The sequence below is a fragment of the Humulus lupulus genome, chromosome 7 (genome assembly GCF_963169125.1).
Source record: "Humulus lupulus chromosome 7, drHumLupu1.1, whole genome shotgun sequence".
Classification (NCBI taxonomy): domain Eukaryota; kingdom Viridiplantae; phylum Streptophyta; class Magnoliopsida; order Rosales; family Cannabaceae; genus Humulus; species Humulus lupulus.
The window spans coordinates 102,118,026-102,129,621 of NC_084799.1; the positions used below are offsets into that span (position 1 = coordinate 102,118,026).

The window sequence follows — 11,596 nt, forward strand, 5'->3', positions numbered from 1 at the left end:
GAGAAATGGAATAGCTATATGCAATATATATAGATTTCAATTTAGAACGAAAGTATCAAATTGGTTTGTGTAGTAATTAGGTTTCTGTTCTTAATGCGATTTATGTGTAGAATTTATCACAGACATGTAGAAAATTCACAAGTAAACTGAATATTTTATATCTTGAAAGAGAATAGAATTGTCAATAGTAAACCTGCTATAATCATAGTTAGAAGAATCATATTATCTGTATTACTGTTTGAACATAATTGAAGGTTGATGAAGTTAAAATTAATTTAATTATGCTATTTTAGTTTATTGTTCGTTGTTAATTTTCACTCTATTTTCGTTAGTCAAATAGAAATTAAAGTTCACTTTTGGTAATTAGTAGATCAATTCTCCATGGGAACGATACTTTACTTCTATTATCATTACTTGCTTGACTGAGTACACTTGAGTAGTAGAAATTTCATAACAAGTTTTTGGTGCCATTGCCGGGGAATTGAAATTCTATTAATATAAAAATAGTTAATTTTTATTCTAATTAGGTTGTTTTTATTTCTTTGTACTAATTTAGTTTGTCGCACTTTGCTATTTCAGGTGAATCTTTTGTATGCAACGAGAAGGGTCTGCAGATCTTTTGCCTGTGAATCATAAAATTAAAAGATCTTGTAGACAGAACAGAAGGAACAAGAGGTTGGAAGCATTAATGGCTGCCAACCAAAGAGACGGGGCCAATAATAATGTTGGTGAAAATCCCATCTTTCAGGACCAAAATGTGCGAGCATTAAGAGATTATGTACTCCCTACTATCATAGGGTGCACTCGTGCATTAGACCGCCGACTGTAGCTGCCAATACCTTTGAGATTAAGCCGGCGATGATACAAATGGTCCAGACTTCTGTCCAGTTTGGTGGTCTCCCCACTGAGGATCCTAACTTGAACATAGTGAACTTCCTTGAGCTATGTGCAACGTTCAAGTTTAATGGGGTGAGCGATGATGCAATAAGGTTGAGGTTGTTCCCTTTCTCTCTCAGGGATATAGCAAAAATTTGGCTTATTTATATGCATGCCAACTCAATTCATACATGGGATGAGCTAGCTCAGAAGTTTCTCTCCAAGTTCTTTCCTCCTGCAAAAGCTGCCAAGTTGAAGGGGGAAATCAATAACTTCTATCAGAATGAGGGAGAATCTTTGTTATGATGCTTGGGAAAGATTCAAAGACCTGCTCAAAAAATGCCCTCATCACAGTATTGAGAAGTGGATGTTAGTCCATAATTTTTATAATGGGTTGTGCGGTACTATTCGCACTATCATAGACACACCAACATGTGGTGCTTTTATGAGTAAAGGGGCTGATGAGGCCTATGAATTATTAAAGGAGATGGCCACAAACAATTATCAATGGCCTGCTGAATGAGACACCTCACAGAGAAAAGTAGCTGGGGTACATGAATTAGATGCTATTACTGCTTTAACTGCTCAGGTTGCTTCATTGACAAAATAGTTGCAGCAGAACAAGATCTCAGCTCAGGCTCAGGCTATGTAGATGCAGTCAGTGTGTATTGTGTGGGGGACCTCATTTGTATGAATAGTGTAAAGTTTCCAACATGTATGGTAATATGCCAGTTGATCAGGCTCAGGTTCAGGTAGTTGGTAATTTTTAGAGGCTGTATAATAATCAGTTCTCCAATTCATTCAATCCAGGGTGGAAAAGCAATCCTAATTTATCATGGAGAAACAATTAGGGGCCGCCAGTTCAGTTTCAAACTCTCTTTCTACAAGCCATGCCTCAAGCACAACCAGTAGCCTCTACACAGTAGACTAGGCCACCAGCTCCACAAGAAAAACAGAGTGAGTTAGAAGCTGCTCTTGTGACTCTTACCAAGAATCAAGGTAAGTTTATAAAAAAACCAAGTCTTCAATCAGAAACAAGGAAACACAGGTGGGGCAGTTGGCCAATTTGCTTTAGACCAGTCCTCATGGAAATCAGCCTAGTTCAACAGTAGTGAATCTGACAGAACAATGTCAGGCAATGACGTTGAGAAGTGGTAGGGCTTATGAAGGGCCTAAAGCAAAGGTAGAGAATTTAGAAGCAGAAACGCCAGAGTCTAGCTCTCAAAGAAAATAAGAATGGAAGAGTATGAGACTGTAGCACTTATTGATGAGTGCAGTGCTATTTTACAAAGAAAGCTTCCCCCAAAATTGAGAGATCCTGGAAGTTTCACTATTCCTTGCACAATTGGAAGTTTTGAGTGCAAGCATGCCCTATATGATTTGGGGGCAAGCATTAATCTGATGCCATTATCTGTATTTTGCAGACATGGTTTGGGGGAGGCTAGTCCTACTACAGTCACTTTGCAGCTAGCAGACCACTCAATTAAACACCCCAGAGGTATTATAGAGGATGTTCTTGTTAAAGTGGACAAATTCATTTTTCCTGCAGATTTCTTATCTTAGATATGGAGGAAGATGAAAATGTCCCAATCATTCTAGGAAGGCCATTTTTAGCTACTGGCCAAGCTCTAATTGATGTTCAGAAAGGTGAGCTGAAGCTTCAAGTTAAGGGTGAAGAAATGGTATTCAACGTGTTTAAAGCTTTAAAGTTTGCTGATGTAAATGACAATTGTTTCAGAGTTGACATCGTAGAGAGAGCAGGGTAGAGATTGACATTGCAGAGGATCCCCTTCAGAAAAGTTTGAGAGGCTGAGATAGACAGAGAGGTCCAAGAGTGTGTACAGTGGATGAATTCAAAAAGGCCAATCTACAACCGAAAATATGAAGAATTGGGTCAAAGACCTGAAAGACCATTACCATCAGTTGAGAAACCTCCAGAGTTGGAATTGAAATCATTGCCAATACATCTTCAATATGATTTTTTTGGGTGAGAATGAGACTTTACCAGTCATTGTGTCTTCTTCTCTTTCTAATATGGAGATGGAAAAACTCTTAAGGGTATTGAGAACCCATAAGTTGGCAATTGGATGGACGCTGGCAGATATTCAAGGTATTAGTCCATCAACAGTTATGCACAAGATCTTGATGGAAGATGACCGTAAGCCCTCTATTGAAGTACAACGTCGACTAAATCCAACAATGAAAGAGGTAGTCAGAAAAGAAATCTTGAAGTGGTTAGATGCTGGGGAGATCTATCCCATTTCAGATAGCAGTTAGGTAAGTCCAGTTCAGGTAGTTCCTAAGAAATGAGGGATTACAGTGGTAAATAATGACAATAATAAGCTTATCCCGACGCGTACAGTAACCAGTTGGAGGATTTGTATTGAATATCACAAATTGAACAAGGAAACCAGAAAAGATCACTTCCTGTTACCTTTCATCGATCAGATGTTAGACAGGTTGGCTGGACACATTTATTATTATTTTCTGGATGGCTATTCAGGGTATCATCAAATAGCCATTGCTCCTGAGGATCAAGAGAAGATGACTTTCACTTTTCCATATGGTACATTTACATTTCATCATATGCCTTTTGGTTTGTGCAATGCTCCACCAACTTTCCAAAGGTGTATGATGGCTATTTTCTCTGATATTGTGGAACGTAGCATTAAGATTTTTATGGATGGTTTTTCTGTTATGGGTTCTTCTTTTGATGATTGTCTATTGAATTTGGAGGCTGTGCTGAAAAGATGTCAAGAGCCCAATTTGGTCTTGAATAGGGAAAAATGTCATTTTATGGTAAATGAAGGCATAGTGCTCGGGTACAAGGTGTATAAATATGGTATTGAGGTTGCAGGGCAAAGATTGCCACTATTAAGAACTTACCGCCTCTAGTTTCAGTGAAAGGGGTGAGAAGTTTCCTTGGTCATGCAGGTTTTTACAGAAGATTCATTAAGGACTTCTCCAAGATTTCTAAGCCACTCTCGACATTATTGATGAATGGGTTTCCATTGAGTTTGATGAGAAGTGCCTTGACGCTTTCAGGATACTTAAGCATAAATTGGTGTCAGTCCCTATAGTTGTTTCACCAGATTGTGAGCTCCCTTTGAGTTAATGTGTGATGCAAGTGATTTTGTAGTGGGAGCAATTCTGGGGCAGCGTGTTGACAAGGTATTTCGTACTATTTATTATGCCATCAGAACACTTAATGGTGCTCAGTTGAATTATTCCACTACTGAGAAAGAACTTTTCGCTATTGTATATGCATTCGATAAATTCAGGCCATATCTGATGGGAAACAAGGTTATTATGTACACTGACCACTCAACAATCAATCATCTTATTGCCAAGAAAGATGCCAAGCCTAGACTTATTTGCTGGGTGCTTCTTCTACAAGAGTTTGATATGGAGGTTCGGGACAAAAAGGGTACAAAGAATTTGGTAGCGGATCACTTATCAAGACTTAAGTTAGGGGATGAGTCAGAACATGCTACATTGGAGATTAATGAGAGTTTCCCAAATGAACAGTTATTTACAGTGGATGATGAGTTGGTGCCTTGGTTTGCCGATTATGTGAACTATCTGGCAGCCAACGTGGTGCCACCAGAATTTTCAAGGCAGCAGTTAAAAAAGTTTTATCATGATGTGAAGCATTACTACTAGGATGATCCTTTCTTGTTTAAGCAATGTCCAGATTTGATTATCAGAAGATGTGTACCAGAAAGAGAAATGAAGGACATCCTGTTTCATTGCCATGGATCACCTACTGGTGGACATTTTGGTGGAGCAAGTACTGCTGCAAAAGGTCCTTGAATGTGGATTCTATTGGCCTACTCTATATAAAGACAGTTATGAATGTGTGAAGCATTGTGATCGTTGTCAAAGGGTAGGTAATATCTTAAGACGCCATGAAATACCTCTAACTAACATATTGGAGGTTGAATTATTTGATGTTTGGGGTATCGACTTTATGGGGCCCTACCCACCATCGTTTGGTAATCAGTATATTTTGTTGGCGGTGGAATATGTCAGTAAATGGGTTGAGGCAGTAACTGTTGGGGTTTTATGCCCTAATTAACACTCAATTTCTTTGTAATCTCATTTTATTATCAATAAAAGAATAGAAATCATTTTTTTGACTTGGTCAATTACTTTGTTCACATGTTTTATTTTCATGATTATTTGTTTAATATAAACTTCTATTAAATCCTTAGCATATAGCTAATCGTATTCATAGTGACGTAATCATAGTGGAATATAAATATGATTATATGTTCAAAATAAGTTAGTCCTAAGATTAGTCAGTGCACAGGATTTACACTGACTTGCTAATCTACGATATGATCAACTTACACATCACAAAGTTATGTTCTTTGCAGAACATTAACAAAGTAGATAAGATCAGATGTATTTGTTACATCGGACTGGATCGATATTGACAATAGATAGGATAAGTAAACATACCGTTATTATCTATTCTAGTCATATCATATAGTTGACCATAGGTCAATTCAATCTTAATTATGAGTGGTTAGTATTCTAACTGATTGTATTATTTGAGTTCTTTAACTTGTTCGTTACCAGCTTACCCTACGGTCTAGCCCATACTTACATCTTGGGAACTCGGTAGTATAATTGAGTGGGAGTGTTAATCATAGATATGAATATCTATAGCTTCTGATGAAGAAGTGAAATGATGGTTTCCTTTTAGTTTGGTTCAAGGTGCTAAATGATAGAGGTCTCATTTTAGTAATTAATATTAGTTTACTAAAATATCATTTACAAGGAACTAAATGTTTTAAGGATAAAATACAATGAGGGGTAAAATGAAATTTAAGTCCCATATCATTGTAGACCGTCTATAGAGGATTGAGTAACAATTATGGTTGTCACAATGGATAATTAATAACGTATCTATATTTGTTATAGAGCGTTCTATGAATTCAAGAGTGCAATTCTGAGTCTTTAGTGGAGTCACGAGGAATTAATAAGTTAATAAATTTATTTGTTAGATTTATGATAACTTATTGGAGCTTGATTTCATAGACCCATGGTCCCCACTGTACCTTGGATAAAATCATTTAGATAGTCTCAATTAATTGATTTAATTATCAATTAGAATTATCAAAGTTGATCATGTCAATTTTGGATAGTTTCACAGAGTTATACAATTAGAGAAGAAAAGAGAAATTAGGGCAGATCTATTAATTAAGATAAATTAGTGTCTAAATTAATAAATAAGTTTAAATCAAGGTTCAAATTATAAATAGTTAATTTGATAAAGGATTTTGTACGTCCTAAAATTCAACACGAGTCTTTTAGCCAGCTCGGATACAACTGGCTAGCCAAGAACTATAATAGATGATCCACAAATCCATATTTCCTCTGTAAAGTCAGCATGATTCCCTAGGTCTATAGCACGAGCTAGTGAATACAATGTAATAGACACGAACTGAAAACATTTATATAGCATAGCATCCGAGATACGAGCTGGTGCTGCACTCAGTTCGGGGTACGTCAGAGATCTGCCATTTCCCTGGCTCTTTATAAACTTGGATACGTTATATAGACGTGCGTGGTCAGACATTACATATCCACAAATTCCTGAAATCCCGGACACGTAATATAATCGTGCATGATCAGACATCGCATGTCCGAATTATCCTTGAGGATCCATGATCAGTTTTACCTAATGATTAGACCATACCTTTGGATGAATTGTAATAATTATAATTAGTGTGAGACAGGTCACACTAGGGATCTTATTCATGTGATGACCCCGATGCCCACCCTATCCATGGATTTTCTCTATAAATATTAAGACCTTGGATAGGGAGAGGGGTATTTATTTCTTTGTAATGCAAAAACTCTGTCAAAATTTAGAGAGAAAGACGAAAATAATATAGACTCGTAGCTAGGTGGATTTTAACCTCTGAACCACGTAAAAGGGGACGAGTGTTCTTGATATTTTGTTTCTAGTGTTTTTAAGTATCATTTTCTTATTACGGTTTATCATTAAGCACTAATCCATCCCAGCTGTTTTCATAATTCATTGTTGGCGAAAAACCGCGCCAACAGTTTGGTGCTTTCATTGAGAGCTGCAGATTAGTGCTAATGTGAAAGATTCAGATCAAAGTTCATCATGGTGGTTACTCGCTCGAGACACGGTGATGAAGCAGATTGGCATGGTGGGCATGAGGCTCACCATACCATTGTTTCTGATGAACAAAACCCTGAGATCTAGCAATGGTCGGGAAAACAACCGATGGGCCACAGCGACACTGGGAGTTCAGCATCATTGCCGCCAAATCCGAACCCGGATTACTTGACTGTAGTAGAGTTGGAAAACATGCAGTTAAGGAGCCATTTGGCCAAAGCAAACAAGCAAATCGAGGAGATTTTGTCTTGGCTACCCCCTCTTACAACCGACGCTAACATAGGAAAGAGGCAAGGTGAGACTCATAAGTCCCGCCGGGATAGTCAACCTAGGCCAAGTCGGTTGGTTAAAACCTCGACCTTGAGTTCTGTGCCCATGGCGCAAGATCACCAAGAAATCCCATTTGATGGCCTTCCCAGGGGCCATCGACAAGTCAGCCGGTCAGTTAGGACCTCGACCCCAAGTTCGGTACCACTGTTGAATGCGCCTGGAAGCGCCCATGGCAACCCACGTAGAAGGTCTAGGGAAAACTCGCAAAGACGGCATGTTCCAGCTGACCCCCTGCGTCACGATCAGATCGCTAGACACAGAGAGTTAGAAATGGCAGAGTAGAGCGACCGCGGGCTAATTTGGAACGTCCTGACAAGACAAGAATTTCCTCGCCAATTAGGCATCCCCCGTCGCCCATAAGGCATCCAACACCACCTCATTCTATGCAAAATAATCCTACCTATGGGGACAGCAGGAGAAATCCTCCTCCCACTTCCCCTACTTATGCCCCAAGAGCATGCGAAAATATCCCAGATCCTCAGCCTCAGCCGCAAGCTCTAATTTTCTCTAACAAGAGTTATTGGAGTGAGGGCCGTCGAAGTGGTAGGACCGGCACAAATTTGAGAAATCAGCTGAGTTCGGCTCAGAGCCCTCAAGTCGATCCACAAACCGATATGTAAGATCTCCTAAGCTCACAAAGGAGAAATCCAGCCCGTGATGGAGTCGGTGACACTCACCATGAGGGAGGCCCTTCCAAAGTACGTGACAACCGGAATGTACCGCCAAACCAGGCTCGAGCTTGGAGGGACAATAACCCACCGAACGTGTACGACCAGATGGGAGCTGCTGAACAACCCTATAACAACCAGGGAATCAAGGACCAAACCCTCAAAAGGTTAGCCCAGATGGAGGATCTGATGAAAAGACTCCTATCAGGAGAAGGAAAAAGACGAATATGACTCAGGGAAAACAAGCCCGTGGAGAAGTTTAAGCCGATCTATACGACTTATGCCGACCTCACAGATACTAGAGAGCACATTTTCCTGGCGAATTTTGCTCGCCTTCCGTGGAAAAAGCCAGAGCCTTTAAAAATTCAAAGGGCGAAGAGAGATCTTTCAAAAAAATTTTGATTCCACAATGACACCGGTCACAACAATGATGATTGCAGGCACTTAAAGGAAGAGATCGAGACACTCATAAGGGCTGGACCTTTGGCTCAGTATGCCCAGAATCGAATAACTCCCGGTCAGCTCGCTGGACAAAACATTCCATCAGCTCCGAAGGCGCCAGCAAATCAGACCGGAGCTCAGGTGAATCAAGATACCCCTCCTCTGATAACAAGGGGAGAGATAACAACCATCTCCGGAGGCCCTCATCCGGCAGGCCCGAGCAGAGGTGCCCAGAAGAGGTATATCAATGAGCTGAGATCTCACAACGGAGTTGAGTTTGTCCCGGAGCAGTGTTTGTCTAAACAACAGCGATTGGGAAAACAACCAATCAACTTTACTGAAGAAGATGCTAGCCATGTCCATTTCCCACATAACGATCCTCTAGTCATAACCGTCCAGCTTGCCAACCGGAGAGTTAGGAGCACACTAGTGGATAATGGAAGTTCCGTGAACCTACTATTCAGGTCCACACTAGAAAAAATGGGATTGTCTGTGACCGAGCTGAAGATAACCTCCATTATGCTATATGGGTTTTCCGGTGAGGGATCGGCAGCTATCGAAACAATTGAGTTAGTGATAACCCTGGGTGAGGGACCACGGACTGTCTCCAAGCTTCTCAAGTTTGTGGTTATCGATTGTCCGACCGCATACAATGCAATTTTGGGCCGACCTACGTTGATGGCATTTGAAGCCATAACATCTGTCCACCACCTTGTGATCAAGTTCCTCTCATCTGCAGGAATATGCACTGTCCGAGGCGATCAGCTTGCTTGTGACGCCCTACGTCACTATGGTTGCTTTCTGGAATGACGACTGACCCTACAAACCAACACGAGTCTTTTTAGCGTGCTTTGTCCTCACTCACATGCTTCCTAGGAAAAATTCCCAGGAGGTCACCCATCCCTAGATTACCCCAGGTCAAGCACGCTTAACTTTGGAGTTCTCAAGTGATGGGCTACCGAAAAGAAGATGCATTTTGTTGATATAGGTAGTACCCATCAATCCATTTAAGCCCTCTTCAACTGTGTAGTCCCATACCTACATAATCTTAGAATCATCACACTTGACCTTCCCCAGGCGGTGTGGGATTGCACAGTTTACCCGGTCTTTCCCCTTACGGATCACGGGATTTTGATTGTCACAATCACCCCCCCTTACGGGCCCGACGTCCCCGTCGGACACACTTTCAGCTGGGTCAAGGCTCTGATACCATTTCTCAATTTGTGCGTGTCATCCTTGCGCAGGGGCCATGCTAATCTTCTGAATCCTGAGGTGGTTCAGGGGATTAATGAGATTGCTGGAGCTTGAATCTTGGTTGCTCATTTCTCAGAATAAATGGAAATTTTTTATTGAATTGGAAGGCAGAAATGTGGAATTCCAGGTAGAAGAATGTATCTTCTTTAAAGTGTCACCATGAGAAAAAGGGCGAGGAAATAAGGCAAGTTAAGCCCTAGTTCATTTCAGCAGTTGAGTCCTGAATAGAACTGATCAGGTTGACTCTGAATCAGCTTTACTTTTGGCACTGGCAGTTGTATACAGTGAGTTATGTATTAACATGCAGCGGACATGGGTTAAAGGAATTTATAAATTGGGTTAGGAGAATCTGAAGGTTAGGTTAAGTATTCCGGTAAGGAATAGCCAGTTCAGATTGTGACATAAGTAATGAGGTTCTATTGAACATAATGTACCTTGGGTTAAGGTAAGGCTATAGAAATAGTGAGGTCAAGGAATGACTTAAGGAATTTGTGTCAATCGTGTGGAATTCTTGTTCTGAGCTGTTGAGTAAATTTCGAGGACGAAATTTCTGTAAGGAGGGGATAGTTGTAATGCCCCAAATTTCCTAATAAGGTTTAGAACCTTGATTAGGAGGCTGGGAGGGCCATAATTGATTTATTATGGTATTTAATGATTATATGCATGTTTACGTGAATTATATTATTATATGATGGTGGATGCATGCATATGGGTTTATATTTTAATTATGAGGGCATTTTGGTAATTTGGCCGCTGTGGGCGTAATTGTGTATTTTGGGTGCATGGTTGTGATTAATTAATATAGCCACATTATAAGGTGGATTGGTTCGAGCTATTCGGCATGAGACGATCATGAGATGTAAGTGTTCGGTCTAGTCATAACGGGTTTAAGTTCGGGGCTCGGGGTGAGTCTCGGGCTCATTTTGATGACTAGAACATTACCGGGAATAAAAGGGTAATGGGATATGATTTATTGGTATTTGAGAATATTGAGAATACCGGGAATTGGAGAGCGTTAATTATAATTAACAAGATAGGCAGGAAATGACGGTTTTACCCTCGGAAGCCTTTAGAGGGATTTATTTAGCTTTGGGGCATTATGGTCTTTTGACCTTAAGGATTTATATCAACCTTTGAGTTTTAGAAGGCTGTGGAAAACAGAGCCCCATCTTCATCTCTTCCTTTCTCTCCCGTACAAGCTTTTCCCTTCATTCTTTCTTTGAATTTTGAGAGCCCAAATTGAGGAGTTAAGCTAGGAGATCAAAGGTGGAAGCTTAGGAACTTGATTCAGCCATTAAAGGGGATTCAAAATCGAGTTTGAGGTGAGTTCAGCCATAAGTTTATGGTTTATACTCTATTTTTCTTTTAGTTTTTCAGCCTATGATCTCTTGATGGTAGTTTGGATTTATGGAGGTTTTGATTGAAGTTTAGCTTGGGTTTTGATGAGGGTGAGTTATAGGTGATGTATAGAGGTTTAATTGAGTGTTTGGAGGAGGTTTGGAGCTGGTTTGAAGGCTTGGTTCCAAGGGAAAATGCATGGGAGAGTTTGCTGGTGCGTGCTGTCTTTTTGGCAAATCTGGGTATTGAGCTGCGGCATGGTTGTGGTGCGCCGCGGCTCATGGCATCTGGCAGAGAGGGCTGCTTATGTTTGAGGGGCGTGCCGCGGTGCAGCTGGGAAGGGCCGCGGCCCTTAGTGGCTTTTTGGCCAGAATTGTGTTTTTAGCTTGGGGATTCAAGCCTTAGGCCTCGGGGTCGAACCTACTACCCGGTTGAGTGTGGATTGATGTCCCGGAGGCTAGTTATTGGTTTGGGAACCTTTTGTTATTCATTTTATTGATGGTATCCTATATTTGGTTATGACTAAGTGACC

General features: G+C 40.5%; 1 protein-coding gene, 1 non-coding gene and 1 pseudogene across 2 annotated transcripts; 1 reads left to right on the forward strand and 2 right to left on the reverse strand.

Moving 5' to 3' along the window:
• Nucleotides 1-1,125: 1,125 nt before the first annotated feature.
• On the reverse strand, nt 1,126-1,233 carry LOC133792824 (small nucleolar RNA R71). Its single transcript, XR_009874296.1, has one exon. It is a non-coding gene; the product is annotated as a small nucleolar RNA R71 (small nucleolar RNA).
• Nucleotides 1,234-2,112: 879 nt separating this feature from the next.
• On the forward strand, nt 2,113-2,642 carry LOC133792030 (uncharacterized). The gene is made up of 2 exons (XM_062229940.1): nt 2,113-2,374; nt 2,440-2,642. The coding sequence occupies exons 1-2, from the start codon at nt 2,113-2,115 to the stop codon at nt 2,640-2,642; spliced, it is 465 nt and encodes a 154-aa protein (XP_062085924.1).
• A 7,027-nt stretch (nt 2,643-9,669) lies between these two features.
• LOC133792943 (U6 spliceosomal RNA) lies at nt 9,670-9,735 on the reverse strand (annotated as a pseudogene).
• Nucleotides 9,736-11,596: the final 1,861 nt, after the last annotated feature.